Below are 21,676 nucleotides of genomic sequence, written 5' to 3'. Positions count from 1 at the left end.
TTGCTGGCTAAGCCTTTCCCACCGGGGTGTGACTTTTTGTGACCCCATCCTGGTTCTCTGGACCCTGCCCGGGCCACACTAGTGCTCCAGCTTTTCCGTGAGACATCTGGGGAGGCAGTAGAGTCGACTTCTGTGGTTATTTTGCAATAACCCGAATCCAGCTGTGTGGCTCTGGGCTCAGTTTGATGGCTGCAAAAAACAGGGTCCACGGACACGGGTGGCCTCCTGTCAGGAGTTGGAGCTCCTTGCTCCCCTTCCCTAGGTGGTTCGTTTCATTCAAAACACCGCCCACCACCGAGTTCTCGAACCCCTAAAGCTCAGCACGCCATCCAAGGCAGGGGACACGCTCGGTTCCCAGAGCGCGGCCTTCCCCAAGCGTGTCGCTCCTGGTGACCGCATGCCTGGCGCGACCAGGTACCGAGGGTTGCCACACCTCTGTCCCTGGACCCACATGGGTGCGCAGGCCTCTAGCCACATCTGGACCAGGCCACCAACCCCAGTTATCTGGAAGGGTCATTGTCTGCAACCCACTCCAGAGACCGTGGGAAGCAATTCTTGTCAACCTGACAGGAGGCCTGAGCCAGGACAGCCAGCGAATGGTGCCGGATGCCCCTAGGCACCGTGGCCATGCTGCAGGCTCTGGGCTCCCCAGCCTTTGTTTCCTCCTTCATGATGCCAGTGTTGGGCTTGTGTCTGCGGGGGCCCTTGCCTGTCAGTGGCCGGGGGTGCTGGAAAGAGACTCTCAGCTCCACCCTTGCCCTTGGAAACAGAGTTGAGACCACAAGTAGCTAAAATGTGACAGGTGTCCAAGTCACAGAACTTAAGAAATGAAACTGTTTCCAAGCACTTCTTACAAGTAAAGGCAGCCTGCCCCTCGCTGGGCATAACCTGGTTAGGGAGGGCCAGGTGGACTCAGGCCTGATTCTAATAAATGACCTGAGGGCTTGCAGGAGCCGAGAGGCAGGCAGTGTGGGGTCTTTCTCATGGCCACCTGTGTGCCTCACCATGCTCTGGGACCCCCCGCCCCAAACACACACATACTTTTGGGAATCCCAGGAGGCCTGGGAAGCCCAGCAGCAGCACTGAAAGGAGATAGGATGTCTGTCCTACTCCAAGCCCCTCTTCAGAGAAGCCCACCACCTCGGCCTGAGCTGGCACTCTGTCCATTCCCCACGTGGGTCCCCGCAGCCTCTGGGCATTGCCCTGTTCTGTGAGTGGCTGCTGGGGGTGGGTCAGGGTCTGCTTGCCGGAGTCCCCTGGCTTGGCCATGGGAGGGATATCTCGTGGCATGAGGATGTGGGCCCTGGGGATCTCCCCTCCTCCAGGAAGCCCTCTGCTGGCCCAGCTCTTTGAAAGGTCTTGGAAGGTGGTGAAATAGCTCTCTTACAAAGATTCCAGCCGCCAGGGTTCCGGTTTCCCCCAGGGGGTCTTGGAGGCCCAGAGCATGGGTGGGGTGTCTGGTCTGTGGGAGGGGCCCCGCCCCTTCCTCCTCCTGGTCAGGGTCCAGCTGGGCCTGACCTCTCACTGGGAACTGAGGAAGTGAGCCAGGGTGGGGCAGAGGTCTCTTTTGTGGGTCTGGGCCAGGATCAGGTTCAGGGCCCAGATACTGCTCCCCCCCCCCCCGCCCCCCACCTGCCCCATAAGGAGGAAGCTTCCTTTTCAAAGCCATGTGGCTTCATGAAGGCCAGCTCAGCAGGGCCACCTGCTCTCCAAACACACTCCTTGGGTGTAGCAATGCGGGAGGTTGACCCACGGGGGGGCCCTCTGCCTTCACCTCGGGGTGCAGAGGTGGGTGGTGGCAGATTGGCAAAGGGTCCTGGCTGGGCTTCGAGGGATCAAAGTCTAGACTGGGCCCTGCGGTCACCGGGTGCTGTCTCGGGGTGGGGGTGGGCCGTCCTTTCTCTGCAGGCCTCAGTGGCCCTCTTTGTTAAGAAAGGACTGTCGGGTGATGTGCAGCAGACCCTTAGGGCTCTGGACGCAGACCAGCCCGCGACGTGGGCAGCAAGTACCCCAGAACCTGGGCCAGGTCAAAGCCGTGGGGGAGATGATCCTGTCGCGGCACGGCGCGTCGGCCCGCCTGCAGGGGGCGCCCCCGCTCCTGCCTTTACGCGCCCGCCCTCGACGTGCTCGTCCCCGCGCCGCCTGCCGCCGCGCGAGCGAGCGTGTGCGTGCCCGCAGCTGCGAGCGTGAGTGCGTGCGCGCGCGCGCGGCGGCGGCCCTGAAAGCGGCGCTCGGAGCCTGAGGCGGCTCCGGCTGAGGCGGCTCCAGAGGCGGCGGCGACCCGCTTCCCGCTCCCCGCTCGTCCTCCGGGCGCGCCAGCCCAGGCCGCTCCCCGGGGCCCGAAGATGCCGGCCGTGTCGAAGGGGGACGGGATGCGGGGCTTGGCGGTCTTCATCTCCGACATTCGCAACTGTGAGTGGCCGCGGCGCGGGACCGGCCTGTGGGGTGCGGGGGTGCGGGGGTGCGGGGCGGGGGTCCGGGTGCGGGGCGCGGGGCGGGGTCCGCGTGCGGACCCGGGGGATGGGAGTGCGGGGCGGGAGTCTGGGTGCGGACCCAGAAGGCAGCGATGGGGCGGGGGGGGGGGGGGGCGGCGCGGGGCGGGGCGGAGGTCCGGGGTCGCAGGCCCGGAGCGCTGGGTGGGAGTCCGCGGGCGCAGGCTCGAGGTGCGGGGGGTACGGGCCAGGGGTCGGGGTGCAGGGGCAGGGGGCGCGGGGAGGGGTCCCGGGTGAGGACCTGGAGGGCGGGGGTCCGGGGGCGCCCCCCTGGGGTGGGGCGGGAGTCTGGGTGCCGACCCAGAAGGCAGGGGGCAGGGGGCGCGGGGCGGGGTGGGGATCTGGGGACGCAGGCGGGGTTGGTCTGGGTGCAGACCCAGATGGCAGGGGGCAGGGGGCGCAGGCTGGGGGTGCGAGGGTCCCGGGTGCGGACCTAGAGGGCGGGTGAGGAGGGCGCAGCAGGCCTCTGGTAGGCGGGATCGGGGGCTCCGACTGGAGTGCGGGGGCCGCGGGTCGGGGAGCAGTGGCGGCAGGGGTGCGGGGTGCAGGGTGGTGTTCGTCGACCCCGTAGGGGGCTGTGGTATCGTCGGCCCGGTTCCGGCGAAGACCCCCCTCCCCCCCCCCCCCCAGCATGATGTCATGTCGAGCAATCTGCTCCGTCTTTCTAGTAATGGAGCATTTAACCCAGCGTTTTCCAAAACAGCGTGGACTTTCGCTCAGGGAGTGGGAAGAGCGAACCCTGGGAAGCGGCTCTGCGCGGGCTGTGGCGGCTTACTGCGCCCTGATTAAAATGACTCATTCCCCGGGGGAATCCAGACACTGGGGCCCTAGAGGGTGGGCTGGCTGCAGGGAAACTGCTCTGGCTGCCGTCTCCGTTCCGGGACACGCGTGCCCTCCCCGGAGCGGAAAAAAATCACGCGGCAAGGTGAAACAGGCGGGGAGGCTGCTGGGTGCCCCGTGGGTCCTGCAGTGAGTTTGGCTGTGGTCGGCAGAGGAGCTCTTGGCATTCAGAGGACGTCTCCTTTACTCGCTTAAAAAAAAATAAACACAAACCCGGTTTCCTGCTGGTGCGTTTTATTGTTTTCGGTACCCACCAGATAGTTGACTGATTTTTATTGCCTTGGGTTCAGTGCATATTTTGATGGTAAATGCCGTTGTGTTGAACCCCTCACCTCCTTGCACCGGGGGCCCCGGTGTCCCCAGACCGTGGAAGTCTGGATCTTCTGGCCCTCCGCTTACTCTGCAGGAAGTCGGGGTGGTATCGCACTCTTGGATTGGTGCCTTCACAAGTAGGCAGCGTTTGTCTGTTCCTTTGCTGTTCGCTGTGACTTCAGGACGGTGGCACTCTTAATCCGGGCGCGTCTTGTAACGCCAGGTGCATGTGCACTACTGCTGCAGGGGACCCTTGGCCGAAGGCTTAGCAGCCTTAAGTTGGGCGTGATGTCAGCCCTTCCATTTTGGTAGAAACACGCATTGGGCAAGAAAGACCTCGAGGCTGAAACCCGTTTTCTCGGCCAGCCGTCACCCGCGTGCCAGACCTGTGACCCTGCTAGGTCTGCGCTTGGCTGCAAGGAGGCGCCTGCCCCGGACTGAGGACTCAGCCGGTGCTCGTTGACTGACTGGAGACCGGACTTTGCCCTCCGCCGCGCTGTTGACACCTGGGCCCACCGTCTGTGGTGCAGAAGCGTCCGTTGGTGGCGGACAGCAGCGTCCCTGGCCTCTCTACGACCAGATGCCTCCGTTGTGACGCCCAAGGCCACGTCCAGACGTTGCCCCGTGGGGGAGTTTTCTCGGCTGGAGGGCCGCCGGTGTGGACCAAAGAGGAAGACAGCCTCTCCCCCGAAGTCTTATATGGGGGGGAGGGGTGCCTGGTCCTTCTCGGGGCCAGCTCTCCGTTTAGTGCGGCCCCCTCCTCAGAAACCCCTTCCCAGCCTCGCTGTGCCCCTGCCCTTTCTTCCGTCAGTCGTGGTGCCGTGCTCCTTCAGAGCAGTGTCGGCGATCGTGGCCCCGCAGGGCGGGGACCGCGTCTGTCGCGTCACACTCCTCCGCTGCTTGCACAGTGCCTGGCGTGAGGCATGTGCCGAGGAAACGAGTAGACCGTGAGCCAGAGAGGACTTTGCTAGAAGATGATTCTTGCACCGATTTTCTCTGAAGGGCCCTGCAGGCAGAGGGCCAAGACGTGCCTGGAACAGCAGGGAGCTAACGTAAACACGGGCAACACGTGCGGGCTGGTGCCTGGAGGCTGACTGAGGCCCGAGGGCTAACCGAGGACCGAGGGCTAACCGAGGACCGACCGAGGACTCTGGTGGGACTGGTCTGGGCTTACGCCTGTGGGGAGGGAGAGGGGTCCCTGCTTCCCCTTCTCCCCGCCCACCTCTGATCTCATGTGCTTACTGGTCTCTTGTGAGCTGTGATGGCTGCAGCCAGGCTCTGAGGAGAGAGGGCACTGAGCTGGCAGCCAGGGTCTGGACTCAGCCCGCCTCTCCCCTGTGCCATGACCCACAGCCCGTGGCCGCTGAGTTAGGTTTCGCAGCTGACAGAGGGGTTGGTTTGAGCAGGAGCACCACTGAGGTCTGTTTCAGTTCTAAAATTGCAGCTCCCTTTGCCTTTCTGAGCTAGTCTTAAATTTCCCCCCTTTAAGACGTTCAGGAGCGAGCTCTGCATCTGTCTGCACCTTATGTAAGTTATGGGCTTCAGGCGGCTGGCTGGGAACGTTGCTTAGCACAGCCACGGCGAATACCCTCCGGGATTTGAAAAGGTGCTCTTGTCATGCTGTGTTCCTCAAGCCTGTAGCTTTTGTGGCTCAGGTAGCAAACTAATTCAGTGCCTCATAAAATTAACTGGATTCTTTTTGATGAACTTCAGCCCAGGGCCACTGAATTTGGCTAGTGTGACTTCAGGGTGTGGGAGTTAGGAGTTGTTTCTTTCTCTCTGTTTTTAAGTTGGTATTGAAAAATTCGAGGGGCGCTTACGTGGCTCAGTCAGTTAAGTGTCTGACCTCGGCTCACCGTCATGATCTTGTGGCTCTTGAGTTTTGAGCCCCACATGGGGCTCTGTGTTGACGGCTCAGAGCCTCTCTGCCCCTCGCCCACTCACGCTCTCTCTCAAAACATGAATAAAACATGAACAAATTCAAAGAAAAATTCTCATCCTTTTACTTAGTCCCAAATTTTAAATAAATCTTTATTTTGAAATAAAAATAGATTTGCAGGAAGTTGCAAAGAAATGGACAGAGAGGTCCCGGCACGCTTCACCCCACCTCTTCAAAGGGGGATTTCTGACATGACAGTACAATTTCAACACCAGGAAACTGACATTGGTACATTCCACAGGGCGTAGTCACATTTTATCGGTTTTACCTACACTGGTGTGTGTGTGTGTGTGTGTGTGTGTGTGTGTGTGTGTGTGTAGGTCTTTGTGCTTTTGTCACAGGTAGCTACGTGTCACTGCCACCTTCATCAAGACACAGAGCTGTTCCATCATCACAAAGCCCCCTCGCCTTACCCCTTTAGCCAGCGTACCCACTCCCGACTGCTAGTCTGTTCTGTCTGCATAGCATCTCAGGGGCGTCATGTGAATGGAGTTGTGTAATGTGACCTGTTGATTGGCTTTTCTCACTCCGTACAATCCCCTTGAGGTCTGTCCGAGCTGTTGCATTGACTGATAACACATTCAAGTGATGGGTTTAAACAAAACAAAAGCCCTGCTGAAATTGGGAAAATAATAGTTAAATTTGTTATTTGGTTATTTTGGAACTTTTGTTTACTTTTACACGTGTGATGTGTCATTGGACAGGCATGTCTAAGTTAATGCATGTCTTTTTTAAAAAGTATTTTTTAATGTTTATTTTTTTTTGAGAGAGGGAGAGAGAGAGAGAGACAGCAAGCAGGGGAGGGGCAGAGAGAGAGGGAGACACGGAATCTGAAGCAGGCTCCAAGCTCTGAGCTGCCAGCACAGAGCCCGATGTGAGCCTTGAACCCAGGAACGGTGAGATCATGACCTGAGCTAAAGTTGGCCACTGAACCAACTGAGCCACCCAGGCGCCCCAGTTAATGCATGTTTTTATGCATTACCATTGACATGTCAACACGAGAACAGTGTTGAGAATATGAAACACTGCTGAAAATGTTGACAGACTCCTCATTGGCTGCAAAATAACCAAGACTGAGGAGCGCCTGGGTGGCTCAGTCGGCTGAGCTACCGACTTTGGCTCAGATCATGACCTCATGGCTCGTGGGTGCGAGTCCCACACCGGGCTCTCTGCTGTCAGCGGGGAGCCCACTTTGGTTCCTGTCTTCCTCTCTCTCTGCCCCTCTCCAGCTCGTGCTTTCTCTGTCTCAAAAAAACAAAACAAAACAAAACAAAACAAAACAAAACAAAAACAACCAAGACTGCAATGAAAGAGAGCGATGGGTCTTTACTCTTGTGAGACCAGTCACGTTGCCAATGGGCAGGAAATTGTCATTTATTCCTCCAAGCGGGAGGTGGCGGGGGCGGGGGCCGTGCAGGTGAAGGAGACACTCGCATTGTGCTTGCGGGTGTTTTATTTACTCCCTCCAGGCACTCACTCAAATGAAGGGGAACAAGTGGAGATGTGTAATTAGCTATTTGGCGAAAACGCATTTCCCGTGTTCTTGGTGAAAGCATGCAGTTCTGCCGCAGGTGCAGTGATGAACTGGCAGAATGAGTATCGCTGCTCGGCTCATTGTGTTGGTCACGAAACTCTGTCCTCTCCATTTCCGTTAACTTCGTTGAAATTGGGCACCCCTTTGAATTATATTTTAACATGACTAGAGTTCAAAACATTTAGTTCATAAAATTCCGTTTGTTATGAGTCATAAATTGGATGTGGAGAACTGAACGTAAAACGCTAAGTTCAGGTTATGCATCTGTGTAGGAAATGGAACGGAAAGGTGATACTTGATTTTCCTGAGTAATAATAAGGAGCAGAACCAGAATTTGTCGGTCTGCTTTTTAACTTTTAAAGTCCTTGAAAAAATTTAAGGTTCGTTTTAGTCTTGACTGGACATTTAAAAAAATGATGACTTTTTGAAAAAGAATGCTCTTCTTGCGAATTTTCTTTTGCATAATATATACTCTTTAGAAACTGATTTAGGGAGCGTGTGACGGACGGCAAAGGGAGGGACGATCCCCCGTGCTGGGCGAGGGGAGGAAGTCTTTGATCCAGGTTGAATTTGTCTGCCAAGGTTGGTGGTTATTGCTTCGAGGAAATACCTGTGCATCCCCTTGTTTTCCTTCTGGCTCCTCTGAAGTCGGGGACTCTCTCTGTTTCTCTTATGACACGTTGAAATGTCCTGGTGATGAGTGTTTTCTTGTGCCGGATACTTAGCATTACTTCTCTCTCCTCTTAAAATGACTTTTCACTCTGTTGTTTTGGCAACAGTGTGTGTCAGGATTTTGTAGTTGCGGAGTTATTGGGAAGGCTGTCTTTGTGGGGCTGAATAACATTTCCTTGGCTTTTAAAAACTAGAGTCAGATCAGAGGGGAGGGTTCCAGTGCGACGTTTCACGCTGTTTCACGCTAACGCAGAATGTGACTCCCTGGTGTGAGCTCCTGAGTGGGCGGGGCTCTGGGTGCCTCAGAATTTCGTGGGTCTATTTTGCAGGTTCTTGGGCTCGAGGCCGGCTTCCCTTAGCTCAAATTTCAAAACTTATGAGACTCCCAGAACCAGAAGTCTTTTTTTGTAAGTCTTCGGTGAACTCCTTTGGCCACAACCCTGGCCTTGCAGAGCCGGGAAGCTGTGTGTGGTCTCCCTCCTGTGTGAGTGAGTGTTCACAAGCGTGTGCTTCCAGGACACGATGGCCACGTGCTCTGCTTCCTCCCGAAGTCTTACCGGTTCTGGATCTTGGGGCAGATCGGGCCTCAGGTTTGGGGCAAGGGGTGGCATCTGATCTGTTATGTGAAATCTGTGGGGTTCGGAGAAACAGGACATGTGGTCCCTGTCCCCCTAAAGAGTTTGCAGACAAATAGGGAGGTGCGTTCATCTTTATTGAGCACCTCCTACGTTGCGGACTCCTGAATGTAGTATGCAGAGAATGAGAGGCTGTCAGGTGGACGAGATGAGTCCTTGCCCGAAAGCAAGGTGGAGAGGTCCTAGGGGACAGAGGGCACCAGGTGCGCAGACACCTAAGAAAGGTAGGTCTGCGTCAGCCTTTGGAATGTCTCATGTTTGCCTGTGGCCTTGTCGAGCATTCTTTTTTTTTTTTTTTTTCGCTTAAAGTGTGTCAGTCCACTCCCTGCCTGGACTCGGTGTGTGAAATGAATGTAAGACAGATACGTAGGACAGGCACCCTCCTGTCTTGCCCTTTCATTGTGATCAGCACAGAGGTTTGATACGGAAACCACAAGTGCGGGAGTTAGAAAGTTGATGGTTTTCGTCAGCTTCCAGTGCACTGTGAAGTAGATCAAAGAAGTCTGCCCTCAGCTTAACCAAATGAGTGGTACACTTAAGAAAATAGAAATGAACAGTTTTCACCGGGCCGCGTAATGTCTGAGGTTGGGATGATAAGACTGTATTTACTGATTCTCCTCTTGGCCTTTTGCACGATAACTGACTTTGGGATGACGTTGCCATGGTTGAAATATCATGGAAAGTTGCATGTGCCATTTGATTATGAGAGCTTCAGGGTGGGTAGTTCAAGTGGGAGTCGCCACCGGGAGCTGGGGGCTGAGGCCGAGCGATAAGACCAGCCCTGGCGCTCTGTGGGAGAGAGGGCCCTGCACGCCACGCCATGTCTGGAATCAGAAGCGTGCAGGGAGGAGGAGGTGGCCTGTTTTAAAACAGCGCCCTGGCGACTGAGCGGGGGACGGCCAGATGCACAGATGCACAGTGCCAGAGAGGGAGAGGCGAGTCCGAGCCTCGCCCAAAATGTTGCGGTTGCCCAGAAGATGCAGTTTAAACCTGTGGCGACACTCTTGTCCCTGCCTGCCTTCTCACGTCACTTCCTGCCGCCCTTCATTCTTTTTCCTTCAGTGTTACTGCCGAAGAGGATTAGGACTGGGGCCCACAGTCGCCCAATAGGGAAAGTGTGGGAAGTGGAGTCAGAAAGACTTCGGTGGGAGTCGAGAGCCACCAGTGGGAAGGTGAGAGGCACACAGGGTGTGGGGATGGGGCCTGTGGTCTGGCCCTTGGAGTTTGTTGTCTGTGTTAGTGGGGGTGCAGCAGAAGGGTAGCGACGTGCCCACAGCTGCTCTGGGCCCCACAGGGACAGGAAGGTCTTTGCCGTGAGGCGGAGACCCACTTCCCTTGCTAGGTTCTGGCCCCACACGGCTCCCTCAGCTCTCGGCCGCCTCAGGAAACGGGGAGTTGAGTGATGCTGGATGTGTTCATTTAGCATAAGACGTTGCTGACCAGCGGTTTGGGTCAGATCCTGATACTGTACCCTTTGATTCCTCACCTTTGCAAATTGTGGCCTAGTAGAGTCTGGAGTCTTTGTTTTCACCCCCCAGTTTAAACCCAGCGAGAGCTGCGGTGGTTTTGTGTATCCTTGTACTCAAGACGTTTCCCATTTACCTTCTCACCTACCCCAGGACCTGGTGTCTGTTTTACAGTGTTGCTTAAAAGTGTGGAGACCAGCATCCAAGTAGGGTTGCCTGGTTTTTGTTTTGGGTGGTAAGGTGTTTTTCTTGCCTTTAAAATCCCTTCTGGTGGCAACTCAAGAGTGTAATGAGGATTAGTTATTCAGTGTACCTAAAGCCCTTGGAGCTGAGCCTTAGGACGTCAGTGCTGCGCTGCGATTTGTGTTTTGCCTTTTCTTTTTAAAAATATTTTTATTCATTTGTTTTGGGAGAAGAAAGAGCACATGTGAGTGTGCACACGTGAGAGGGGAGGAGGGACAGAGAGAGAGAGGGAGAGAAAGAATCCCAAGCAGGCTCCGCACCGTCAGTGTGGAGCCCGATGTAAGGTTCCATCTCACAAACTGTGGTGTCCTGACCTGAGCCAAGATCAAGAATCGGATGCTCAACCGGGGTGCCTGGGGGGCTCAGTCGGTTGAGCGTCTGACTTCAGCTCAGGTCACGATCTCACCGTTTGCGGGTTCGAGCCCCGTGTCGGGCTCTGTGCTGACAGCTTGGAGCCTGGAGCCTGCTTTGGATTCTGTGTCTCCCTCTCTCTCCGCCCCTCCCCTGCTCGTGTTCTGTCTCCCTCTGTCTCAAAAATAAATAAAAACATTAAAAAAAAAAAAAAAAAAAAAGAATCGGATGCTCAACCAACCAAGCCATCCAGGTGCTCCCGTTATGCTTGCTTGTTTTCTTTCTTTCTTTCTTTCTTTCTTTCTTCAATGTTTATTAGTTTTTTTTTTTTTTTTTTTTTGAGAGAGAGAGAGAGAGAGAGACAGACAGACAGACAGAGAATGAGCAGGGGAGGGGCAGAGGGAGAGGGAGACACAGAATCCGAAGCAGGCTCCAGGTCTGAGCTGTCAGCACAGAGCCTGATGTGGGGCTCGAACCCATGAACTGCGAGATCATGACCTGAGCCGAAGTTGGACGCTTAACCGACTGAGCCACCCGGGCGCCCTATAGCCTTTTTTTCCTTTATGTCAGGCACAGCACAACCAAATCAGAACCTGATTTTGAACCTCGCACCCATGAGAGTCAGAGCCTTCTGTGGTTGAGTTCATAATGAATCTTGCTGGGGGTGTGCCTCCATCTACAAGTAGTTTTCGGTAGGTCTTCCTTCTGTAGGACACGCTCCTCACAAACTCAGTTACGTTTAGTTAGCTTGTAGCTTCTGCTCAATTATCCTTTTTAAACTTTGTTGCCACCTTCTTTTTTTTTAAGCTTAAAAATATTTATTTTTGGGAGAACGCAAGTGGGGGCGGGGCAGAGAAAGGGGGACAGGGGACCCGAAACGGTCTCTGTGCTGACAGGCTGACAGCAGACAGCCCGATGTGGGGCTTGAATTCACGAACCGTGAGATCATAACCTGAGCCAAAGTTGGACACTCAACTGACTGAGCCTCCCAGGTGCCCCTTTGTTGCCTTATTCTTTCGCCACAATTTGAGCCGTCCTTGGGTAACATAGTACATACAGCTTTCCCAAGTGCTGAGAATGGAGGAAGAGGGAGGTGGGAAGGGTCCGTTTGTACTGAGTTGTTCAGTTCCTGAGGCTTGGCCTTTTTGAGATTGTCATCCACAGGATGGAGATGTGGGCCCCTCGCACGGATGCTGGTCACAGAGGGACAGGAGATGCTCCTCTGCTGGGGGCTGATGTCTGGTGTATATTCTCTAATGTAGCATTTGCTGTAGATCTAATTTAAATCTGTTTAATATTAAGTAGCGAAGAAAACGTATTTCTTTGTGTAATGTTCTTGTTTTGCTATACTTTTGGTGCAGCGCTAAGAGTGAAGTGTATTTTGTAGTTGTATATTTCAAAATTTATTTATTTTTCTGGATTCTGTTTTCTGGTAGAATCGTACCATTTATTCATTCAATAAATCTATTTTTTTTAAGTTTATTTTTTATTTTGAGAGATGGAGAATGAGCATGAGTTGGGGAGGTGCAAAGAGAAGGAGAAAGAGAATCACAAGCGGGCTGTGTGCTGATGTGGGGCTCGATCCCACAAACTGTGAGTTCATGACCTGCCCCCAAGCCAGGAGTTAGACGCTTAAGTGACTGAGGGCAACCGGGCGGCCCCAAGAAATCTATTGAGTGCCTGCTGTGTGCCAGGCACTATTCTACTCTAGGTACCAGGGATTCGGTGGTTAACCAAATGGACAAAATCCCTGTACTTTCAGAACTTAAATTCTTGTGAGACTAGATGGACAAAATAAATGAGAAAAACAGGTATCTATTTATCTCCATTCATCTTTTTGTTGCTCTGTCGTGGAGAAAAATACAGTAGGGAAGAGGGACAGAGAGTGTGGACGGTTCTCAGCTTCAAAGCCTGTGGTCAGGTCAGGTCAGGTAGCCTGGAGAAGGTGTATTCTAAGGAAGCTTGGAGGAGATGTGGAAGTAAGTTCTGCAGGTGGAGGTGCGGAGGCCCTCGGTGAGCATGGGCCGCGGGCGCGGAGGGCGGAGCATGTCAGGCCTTGTAGGAATCCTGGGAAGTTTTCAGCACACACGATCTCACCCAAATTACTTTTGCTTTTAATGAGATCATTTGCTTCTGTATAGAGAGTGAGCAGCGGGGACAAGGGTTGAAGTGGGAGGCAGTTTGGGTGGCTGTTGTATTAACCGTGGAAGGTGAGGCTGGGTTGAACCAGACGGAGACCACAAGGTAGATCTTCCGTCCCCTGATGTTAAAGGTGCGGCTGTGTCTCAGGCTTTTGCCCTGTTTCCAGAGGTACGTCTGCCACCGTGTTTACCACTGTTCGCCTGTGTGTGATGTGGCTTTTTCCTCTGGCTGCTTTTCATGTATGTTCCCTGGCTTTAGTCAGTTTTATTTGTTATGTGCCTTGTCATTTGCTTCATGTTTCTTGTGCTTGGGGTTCGAGCTTCTGAGATCAGTGGGTTTCTAGCTTTCACCAAATTTGAAAAGATTTGGCCGTTATTCTTCAAATACTTTTTCTGTCCCCGTCCTGCCTTTGAGGACTCTGTTACACACAAGTCAGGCCACCGGAGGGTGCCCCACAGCTCAGTGATGCTCTCTCAGATCATGTTTTTCGGTCTGGTTTTCTCTCTTTGTTTCACTCGGGCTCATTTCTGGGCTGTGTCTTCAGGTGCACTGATCTGTGGTGTCCGATCTTCTATTAATCTTGTCCAGCATATTTTCCCTCTCAGACATCGTAGGTCTCGTGTCTTGAACTTCACTTCGGGTCTTTCATGTGTCGTCTGTACCGATTCACATGCTTGTGATACTGTCCCCCTCCGTGAGCATATGGGGTATAGTTATGATGACTTCTAATGTTACTGTCCCCTGATTTTATGTTCTGTCATTTCTTGTTTTTTTTTTTTTTTTTTCCTTAATCATCTGTCATCTCTGGGTCTGTTTTTATTGATAGATCTCCCCCCACCCCCATTATGGGTTGTATTTTTCTGTTTCTTTGCATGCCTGTAATTAAAAAAAAAATTTTTTTTAACGTTTGTTAATTTTTGAGACAGAGCATGAGCGGGGGAGGGCAGAGAGAGAGAGGGAGACTCAGAATCTGAAGCAGGGCCAGGCTCCGAGCTGTCAGCACAGAGCCTGACATGGGGCACGAACGCTGAGATCACATCCTGAGCCAAAGTCAACACTTAACTGAGCAACTTAGGCACCCCTGCATTCCTGTAATTTTTTATTGGATGTCAGACATCATGAATTTCACCTTGCCCTGAATATTATTGTATTTCTTTAAATATCCTTGAGCTTTTTCCTGGGCTGAAGCTCAGCAACTTGGACACTGTTTGGTCTTAAAGGAGGGGCCGGAGCAGCCTTTGGTCTGGGGCTGATTTCACCCCCCTCTTGAGGTGGGTTCCTTCTCATTTTTTTTTTTTAACGTTTTTATTTATTTTTGAGACAGAGAGCATGAACGGGGAGGGGCAGAGAGAGAGGGAGACACAGAATTGGAAGCAGGCTCCAGGCTCTGAGCCATCAGCCCAGAGCCTGACGTGGGGCTCGAACTCACAGACCGTGAGATCGTGACCTGAGCTGAAGTCAGACACTTAACCGACTGAGCCACCCAGGCGCCCCGAGGTGGGTTCCTTCTCAGAACTCTGCTTGATGCCCTGGGTTTTATGAGGTTCCCTGCCCCCCGCCCCCCCCCCCCCCCCCGCCGGCTTACTGGCCCTGTGCCAGCATCCATGGCTTACCCTCCAGCTGCTTTCCAGCGGCTCTTTCCACAGCCGCGGGAGCTGGTGGTCGTGCCTGGGGAGATGAGTGATGAGGCAGAGATTCGAGGACCCCTCTGTGGCTCTGCTCTGCACATTCTGGCCCCCTTTGTCTGTCTCCTCACTTTAGGGAGACCTGCCCCTCTCATCTTGTTTGTTTTCTGTCTCTCGGAGGTCATGGTCTGCCAGAACCTCTTGTCCAGTTTCTGGAGACTGTTGTTTCGTGTATTTTCATCTATTTAGTTGTGTGAGGTGGGAAGATAAATCATGTCCCTGTTTGTCACCATTAGCGTTGGGGAGAGACACTGAGTACGCAGGTGGATACCCAAGACTGGAATGCAGAGAAGAGGTCTGGGCAAGAGGTAAACGTATGGGGGCAGAACTTCTAGGTGTTGTTTAGAACCATGAGACAGGGAGCTAGCTCACCGAGGAGGCGAGTGGAAATGATCGAAACCTAGCTCTGGCTCCTACAGCTCTTCTGTGTGTCTGGCATGCTTCCAAGCACGTTACCTGTGTTTACACATCTGACATTCATGATGATACTTGAACAGTAGGTGCTGTGATCCTCCTGTTTTGTAGATGAGGAGGAAAAGTGGGGCCCTGAGCCCGGGGCCACGTGACTGCCTAGAAAGTGGTAGAACAGGAATTCAGACTCTGGCTGCCTGGTTCCAAGTCTCTTCTCTGAGCCACGGTGCTGGACCAGCTCTCTAGGAAGGTGGCCAGAGCTCCAGGCTCGCAGACCCTAAGCAGTAAGGGGGAGACATGTCCAGGTGGGAGGAGCACAGGCCAGTAAGGAGGGAGCACGGTAGTAGGTCCCTTGAGTGGGGTGAGCAGAGGTGAATCCGATGGGGTAGTTTAAGGGAGAATAATTGGAAAATGTGAGTCTCAACCCTTTTGCGGAGTTTGGCTGTAAAGAGGAGAGAGGTGAGATGGTGACTGGGGAGTGTAGAGGGTGTGTTAGCTTTCTATTGTTGCTGTGACAAAGGAACACAAATTTAGCAGCCGAGACCAGAACTCCTGTATTATCTCCTGTAGATCAGAAGCCGTGCGCAGCCTGGCTCGGCGGGGTCCTCTGCCTAGAATCTCACGAGGCGGAGATGAAGGTGTCAGCAGAGCTGCAGTCCCTCCTGGAGACTCTGGAGGTGAGGCTGCTTCCAATCAGTCCTTGTAGTGTGGGGGCCGCGGCCCCCTTTTCTTGCTGGCTTGCCTCCTGCAGCCTGCTCACGGTCCTTCTCCTGCTTCCCGTGAGGCCCGCCAGCGAATCCCTCTCGAGACAGGATCTTTCTGACTTGGTCAGCCTGTCTCCTGCCTCCAGAGTCTCTCCTTTTAAGGGCTTATGTGATTATATTGGGCCCATCTGCCTGATCCAGGATAATTCCCCTATCTTAATTACATCTGCAGAGTTCTTTTTGCTATGGAAGGTATCTTACAAGGTCCAGGTATTAGAGTGTGGGCATTTTTGGGGGAGTATTCTGCTTATCACAGTGGGATAAAGAAAAAGGAAGCTTTTTTTTTTTTTTTTTTTAAGTTTAATTGATTTCTTCATCAAATTTACAGAGTTGCGCGGTGGACAAAACAGACAAGAATACCTTCGTGTGGCTTACGTTCTAGTGAAGTAGACATAAAATAAGTATGATATATAGTGCATGATATAGTGTATTAAGGGGAAATAAGGCAGGAAAAGGGGATTGCAGTCTAGCTTGTGCAGCTGGGGGTCAGGCATGCCCTGCAATGCTGGTGGACAGCGTGGCTGGGGTATGAGTTGCAGACAGACCCTGGGGTTCCGGAGTCAGGCGCAGGGGGCAAGGCAGGTGATGGGGGTCTCGTAGGCTGTTCTGAGAAGTCTAGTTTTCCTCCTGAGTGACAGGTGTAGCCGGTGGAGGGTGAGCAGAGAAGGGAGGCACCTTGGGAGGAATTACTGCGATGCTGGGAATAGGGGTGGGGGGGAAGCAGACTGTGAGCCGGATGAAGAAGGCGAGGACTCCTGGCTGGTGGGCGAGGCAGAGCATGTCTGTAGGCTGCCAGAAAGGAAAGAAGGGCTAGGGAGAAGGTGGAGGGGTGAAGAAAAGTGGAGATGCAGGGGGAGGTGGTGCCAAGGGTAGCCTGAGCGCTTAAGGGCTGCAGGTGAGGGGAGGGAGGAGGTGTGGGGTGGAGGTGAAGGTGTTGAGGAGAGATGGTAGGGCCTCCCTGGGCTCCACAAGTGAGGCCAGCCCAGCGATCGCTCGCGGGTGTAGTTTTACCAGGACACTCAGCAATCCAGGCTCTGGATTGGCCAGAACTGGATTCAGCAGGGAGGGGTTTGCCAGCCAAGCGCACAGACAGAGAAGGAAGGTCGGGGCTTAGTTTATGCCATGGAATTGAGGCTGGCTCAGAGGAGGTGGGGATGGGGGAGGGAGGGGAGAGGAAGACTGTAATCGTCGGTCCCGGGATGGGGGTGGCTGATGGGTGTCGGAATTTGCTTACCTGATTGAGTGAGCTGAAAGGTTGGGGCTGGTGGGATGCCTGCAGTGAGTATTGGGGGGATGGCCATGGTGGGGACCAGATCGTCCACGGAGCTGGGGCTGAAGCCAGAGGGTGGTGTGGGGGTCATGTGCATGGACACTCATCACCGATGATGGAGAGGGGTAGTGTTCTAGTAACTGGGCAGGTCTTTTCAATTGTGTGCATTTTTCTTATTGTTTTTGTCTAGTCTTGCCCTTAATTGTTTTTTTTAAATTGTTTTTAAATGTTTATTTTTATTTTTGAGAGAGAGAGAGAGAGAGAGAGCGCGCGCGTGCGAGCGAGCAGGGGGAGGGGCAGAGAGTGAGAGGGACGCAGAATCCGAAGCAGGCTCCAGGCTCCAGGCTCTGAGCTGTCAGCACAGAGCCTGACGTAGGACTTGAACTCACAGACCGGGAGATCATGACCTGAGCTAAAGTCAGACACTCAACCGACTGAGCCACCCAGGTGCCCCAAGTGTTTTTTTTTTTTTTCTTTTTAAAGCAATGCATTTTACTTTTAGTTTTTAAAGTTTATTTATTTATTTTGAGAGAGAGACAGAGCACATGAGTGGAGGAGGGGCAGAGAGAAGGAGAGAGAGAGAATCCTAAGCGGGCTTCACATTGTCAGCATGGAGCCTAATGTGGGGCTCGAACCCATGAACCGTGAGATCGTGACCTGAGCCGAAGTCAAGAGCCAGATGTTTAACCAGCTGAGCCACCCAAGTGCCCCTTTCATTGTTTTAAAAAGTTAAAACTCGAGAATGTAGTTTAAGAAGTTAATTATAAAACACTTGACATCTGCCTTATCTCCCCGTTCCTAAACTTAGAGTTAATTTTGATTTTATAGCCAATTGTTCTCATATTTACTTTAAGAAATGTGATTACTAAGTTAATGTTTATACTATTTGTGGGTGTTTTCCCCCATTTAATTATTATTTATTGACTTCTTACTGTGGAAGACGAGGACTTAATATACCTGAGCTTTCATTTACTCATTCTCTAATATGTCATTTTATTTAATCAGTGTATAGTAATTAACATCTGGAAATATTCTTCTCAGCTGAGATGATAGTTCAACTTAAAAAAATTTTTTTCTTAATGTTTATTTATTTTTTAATGTTTATTTTTGAGAGAGAGAGAGAGAGAGAGTGTGAGCAGGGGAGGGGCAGAGAGAGAGAGACACACAGAATCCGAAGCAGGTTCCAGACTCCGAGCCATCAGCACAGAGCCTGATGTGGGGCTCGAACCCATGAACTGTGAGATCATGACCTCAGCTGAAGTCAGACACTCAATGGACTGAGCCACCCAGGCATCCCAGTAGTTCAACTTTTTATTTTTATTTTTATTTTAAAAAATGGTTATTTTTGAGAGAGAGTGAGAGAGTAGGGAAGGGGCAGAGAGAGAGGGCGAGGACAGAGGATCTGAATTGGGGTCTGAACTCAGGAACCTTGAGATCCTGACCTGAGCTGAAGTGGGACACTTAACTGACTGAGCCACCCAGGTGCCCCCTGACAGTTTAACTTTTAATGTGTTTAGTGTTAACTATTGTTGTTTTTATACTTTTGTATTTTTTAAAAAAATATTTTATGTATGTTTGTATGTATGTATTTGAGAGAAAGAGAGAGGGAGAGGGAGAGAGAAAGAATATAAAGCAGGCTCCATGCTCAGTGCAGAGCCTGATGTGGGGATAGATCCCACAACCCTGGGATCATGAGCCAAAATCAAGAGTCATACGTTCAACCTACTGAGCCACCCAGGGGCCCCAAGATACTATTTTTAAGTAATCTCTACGTCCAGTGTGGGGCTCGAACTTGGAACCCTGAGGTCAACAACAGTCAAGTGCTCCACAGACTGAGCCAGCCAGGTGCCCGAATCCTTTTGTACTTTTTAATGCACCTGTTGCTTTTCAGCCCTAAGCTTCTGGATATGACTGTGAGATCCACCTTTGCGTGGTTGGACACAGCAGGTGGCCTGTCAGCCCCTTCTTTCCATGTTGAGGTGTCCTTCCTGGAGCGGTCAGTTGTGCTGTCGTCTGGACGGATTGTTGGTGCTGCCCTCCGGGGACTTCCCTTCACCATAGTCTGGAGGGGCTTGTCTCTGGCTGGACCTCGGTTCTTCCGAGTCCACGTGTGTGTGCTCCGGGCTTGTGCTCACTTGAACTCGGTAGGAGTGCATAGCAGGCGAAATTCTTTTGAGATACTGCATTTTTTTTTTTTTTTAAGTATTTTTTACCTTTGTACTTAATTGAGAATTTGGCTCTGATAGAATTCTGGCTGAAGTTAACTTTTCCTCAATTTTGAAGGTATGGCTCTATTTCTATTCTTAGTTTCTAGTGGTCTGAAAGTTTAATTTTTTTTTTTTTTTTTTTTTTTTTAAGTAGGCAGAGCCCATTGTGGGGCTTGAACTCACGACCCTGAGGTCAGGACCTGAGGCCAAGATCAAGAGTCAGATGCTTAACTGACTGAGCCACCCAGGTGTCCCTTTAGTCATTTGAAATTTTAAGATGCTGTGCCCACGTGTGGCATTTGGTGGCATGATTCAATCTGAATGTCAGAAATGTTTTGGGAAATGTTCTTTTTTTTTTTTTTTTTTTTAATTTTTAAAAAATGTTTATTATTTTTGAGAGACAGAGACTGAGCGTGAGCAGGCAAGGGGCAAAGAGAGAGGGAGACCCAGAATCCAAAGCAGGCTCCGGGCTCCGAGCTGTCAGCACAGAGCCCAACGCGGGGCTCGAACTCACAAACCACGAGATCGTGACCTGAGCTGAAGTCGGTCGCTTAACTGACTGACTGAGCCACCCAGGCACCCCAGGAAATGTTGTTTTATTTCTTTGGTAGTTTCCTTTCACTTTCTCCTTTTTGAATGATCCTCTAATAAGAGGTGAAACCTGGACCTCTTGGCTTACATTTTCTTACCTTATCTCTCATTTTCCATTTCTTGGTCTTTGTGGTGTTCTATTTTCCACGACGTTCAACTTTGTCCTCCAGCCCTTTTGAATTCTTTTATTTCTGCTAGTAGGTTTATCATTTGAGGCCTTCTTCTTGTCTGAGTTGTCCTTTTTTGGTGTCATCTGCTTCTTAAAGCTGTGTTTCTCTGTGTGAGACTATGCATTGCTTTGGAGTGCCCTCCTCCACGTAGCTCTTTGCTCTGAATTCCTTTTCTGGGGCTTGTTTTGGTGTCTGGCTCGTGCCGTGCGAGCTTCCTGATGCCTGCTCCTTGGAGTCCGTCCACTCGCATGCGCCAGCATTGGCCAGCACGGTCAGGGCCCCGGGGGGAGGGCTCCTTGCATGGTGACGGATGTGCGGTCTCCGTCATTGGGGGAACCCGCACGCCATTGGTTTTTTCGGTCTCTCCCAGAACCACCCTTCAGTCTCAATTCCTGCTTGGGGAAGGAGGTGAGTATTGCAAGCCCAGCTGCCACTGTTCTGGGAAGGGGGTGTCTCACCGTCAGTGGGTGTCACTCAGTTGTGCTTTTCTTAGTGTGGCGCCTTATCCCAGCATTCAGTGGTGTCACCAGGCCTAGAGCTTCTGTGTTCCTGCTTTTCCAGAGGAAACCTCTCGTCTGCTGCTGAGGTTGTGAGAGTGGGCTGCCTGGCTGTAGGGTATGCTGGAGGGGCCTGCTATCCCTTAGGTAGACTAGCCTCCTCCAGAGTCCACCACCCGAGGCACTTGGCATCTTTAATTTCTAAACCTTTGCAGGTTCTCTGAGAAGATTTGCTTTTTACTACTTCTCCCTCCTGCAGGCAGCTTGTTCCAGCTTGCTCTGTTAGGCTCAGTCAGCAGTTACCATTCGATCATCTCTTTCCAGCATCCCCAATTGTGGTCCTCCCTTTTACCTAAGTTTTGGACTGAGTTCATCTACCTTCGCGATCTTTGTGGCCATTTTTTAATGCTTTGGATTAATCACGTCTTTGGAAATAAGAATTTGACTCTTAGTATTTCTACTTTTCTAAAGAAGTTTTTATTTATTTTGAGAGCAAGAATGCACTAGCATGTGTGGGGAGGGACAGAGAGGCAGAGAGAGAATCCCAGGCTCCTCACCGTCAGTCCAGAGCTCGACGTGGGGCTTGAACTCCCAAACAGTGAGGTCATGAGCTGACCTGAAATCAGGAGTTGGACGCTCAGTTGACTGAGCCACCCAGGTACCCCTTACTTTTTTTACTTTCTAATTCTCAAAGGAAGTAGTAATACCTTTTTTAATTAAGTCTAATTTTGGAAGGTCGTTCTCACTATAAAGGTGGTTTGGCATGTGCTTCTAAAGTAGAATTTAAAGGGAACACATGATTCTGTGGCATATTTTTCTAGTTCTTACCTGAAGCCGGCAAGCAGGGTGGATTGTTCTTCATTAAATGGAACAATATAGTATATACAGGTTTAGTTTGCTAAACCCAGTGCTCTGAAACCCAGATATCAAAGCTAGGGAGCTAGGTGTCTGATAGGATTTTGTTCCACAGACATGATCTGTGTTGATGAGGCAGTTTCTTGCTGGTAATGGAATATAGTAAATGGAAACTTCTCTCTCTCACTCTCTCTCTCTCTTTTGGTTAATTTTTGAGGAGGTGAGGGAGACAGGATCTCAGCAGGCTCTGCTTTGTTAGCGTGGAGCCCAGTGCAGGGCTCGAACCCACGAACTCTGAGATCATGACCTGAGCCGAAGTCGGACGCTTAACTGACTGAGCCACCCAGGCGCTCCAGTGACAGTTGTTTAACATCACAGTTGGGGGCAAACAGTAGTCTGGCCAAAATGTAAATATATTATATCAGTAACGTATATTAATATTTAAGTTAGTTAACATACAGCGTAGTCTTGGCTTCAGGCGTAGAACCCAGTGATTCATCTTTTACCTATGACAGCCAGTGCACATCCCGCAAAGTGCCCTCCTTAATGCCTGTCACCCATGTCACTCATCCTCCCACCCCTTCCGGCAACCCTCAGTTT

The 21,676-nt window shown here is 51.8% G+C and overlaps 1 protein-coding gene across 3 annotated transcripts in view; it reads left to right on the top strand.

Annotated features, from left to right (window-relative positions):
- Positions 1–2,197: 2,197 nt before the first annotated feature.
- AP2A2 (adaptor related protein complex 2 subunit alpha 2) overlaps positions 2,198–21,676 on the top strand; it is an 84,910-nt gene continuing 65,431 nt past the window's right edge. For 2 of the 3 annotated variants that reach the window (XM_047877870.1, XM_047877869.1), the window contains exon 1: positions 2,198–2,412. In XM_047877870.1, coding sequence (XP_047733826.1) covers positions 2,346–2,412 — 67 coding nt within the window. In that variant the 5' untranslated portion in view covers positions 2,198–2,345. Of the gene's footprint in view, positions 2,413–9,507; positions 9,597–21,676 lie in introns of those variants that run through there. The other variant, XM_047877871.1, reaches the window with a different exon arrangement.

Source organism: Prionailurus viverrinus, chromosome D1, assembly GCF_022837055.1.
Source record: "Prionailurus viverrinus isolate Anna chromosome D1, UM_Priviv_1.0, whole genome shotgun sequence".
NCBI classification, from domain to species: domain Eukaryota; kingdom Metazoa; phylum Chordata; class Mammalia; order Carnivora; family Felidae; genus Prionailurus; species Prionailurus viverrinus.
Note: the sequence above shows the minus strand (reverse complement) of the source record. Positions and strands in the feature narration are given on the sequence as shown.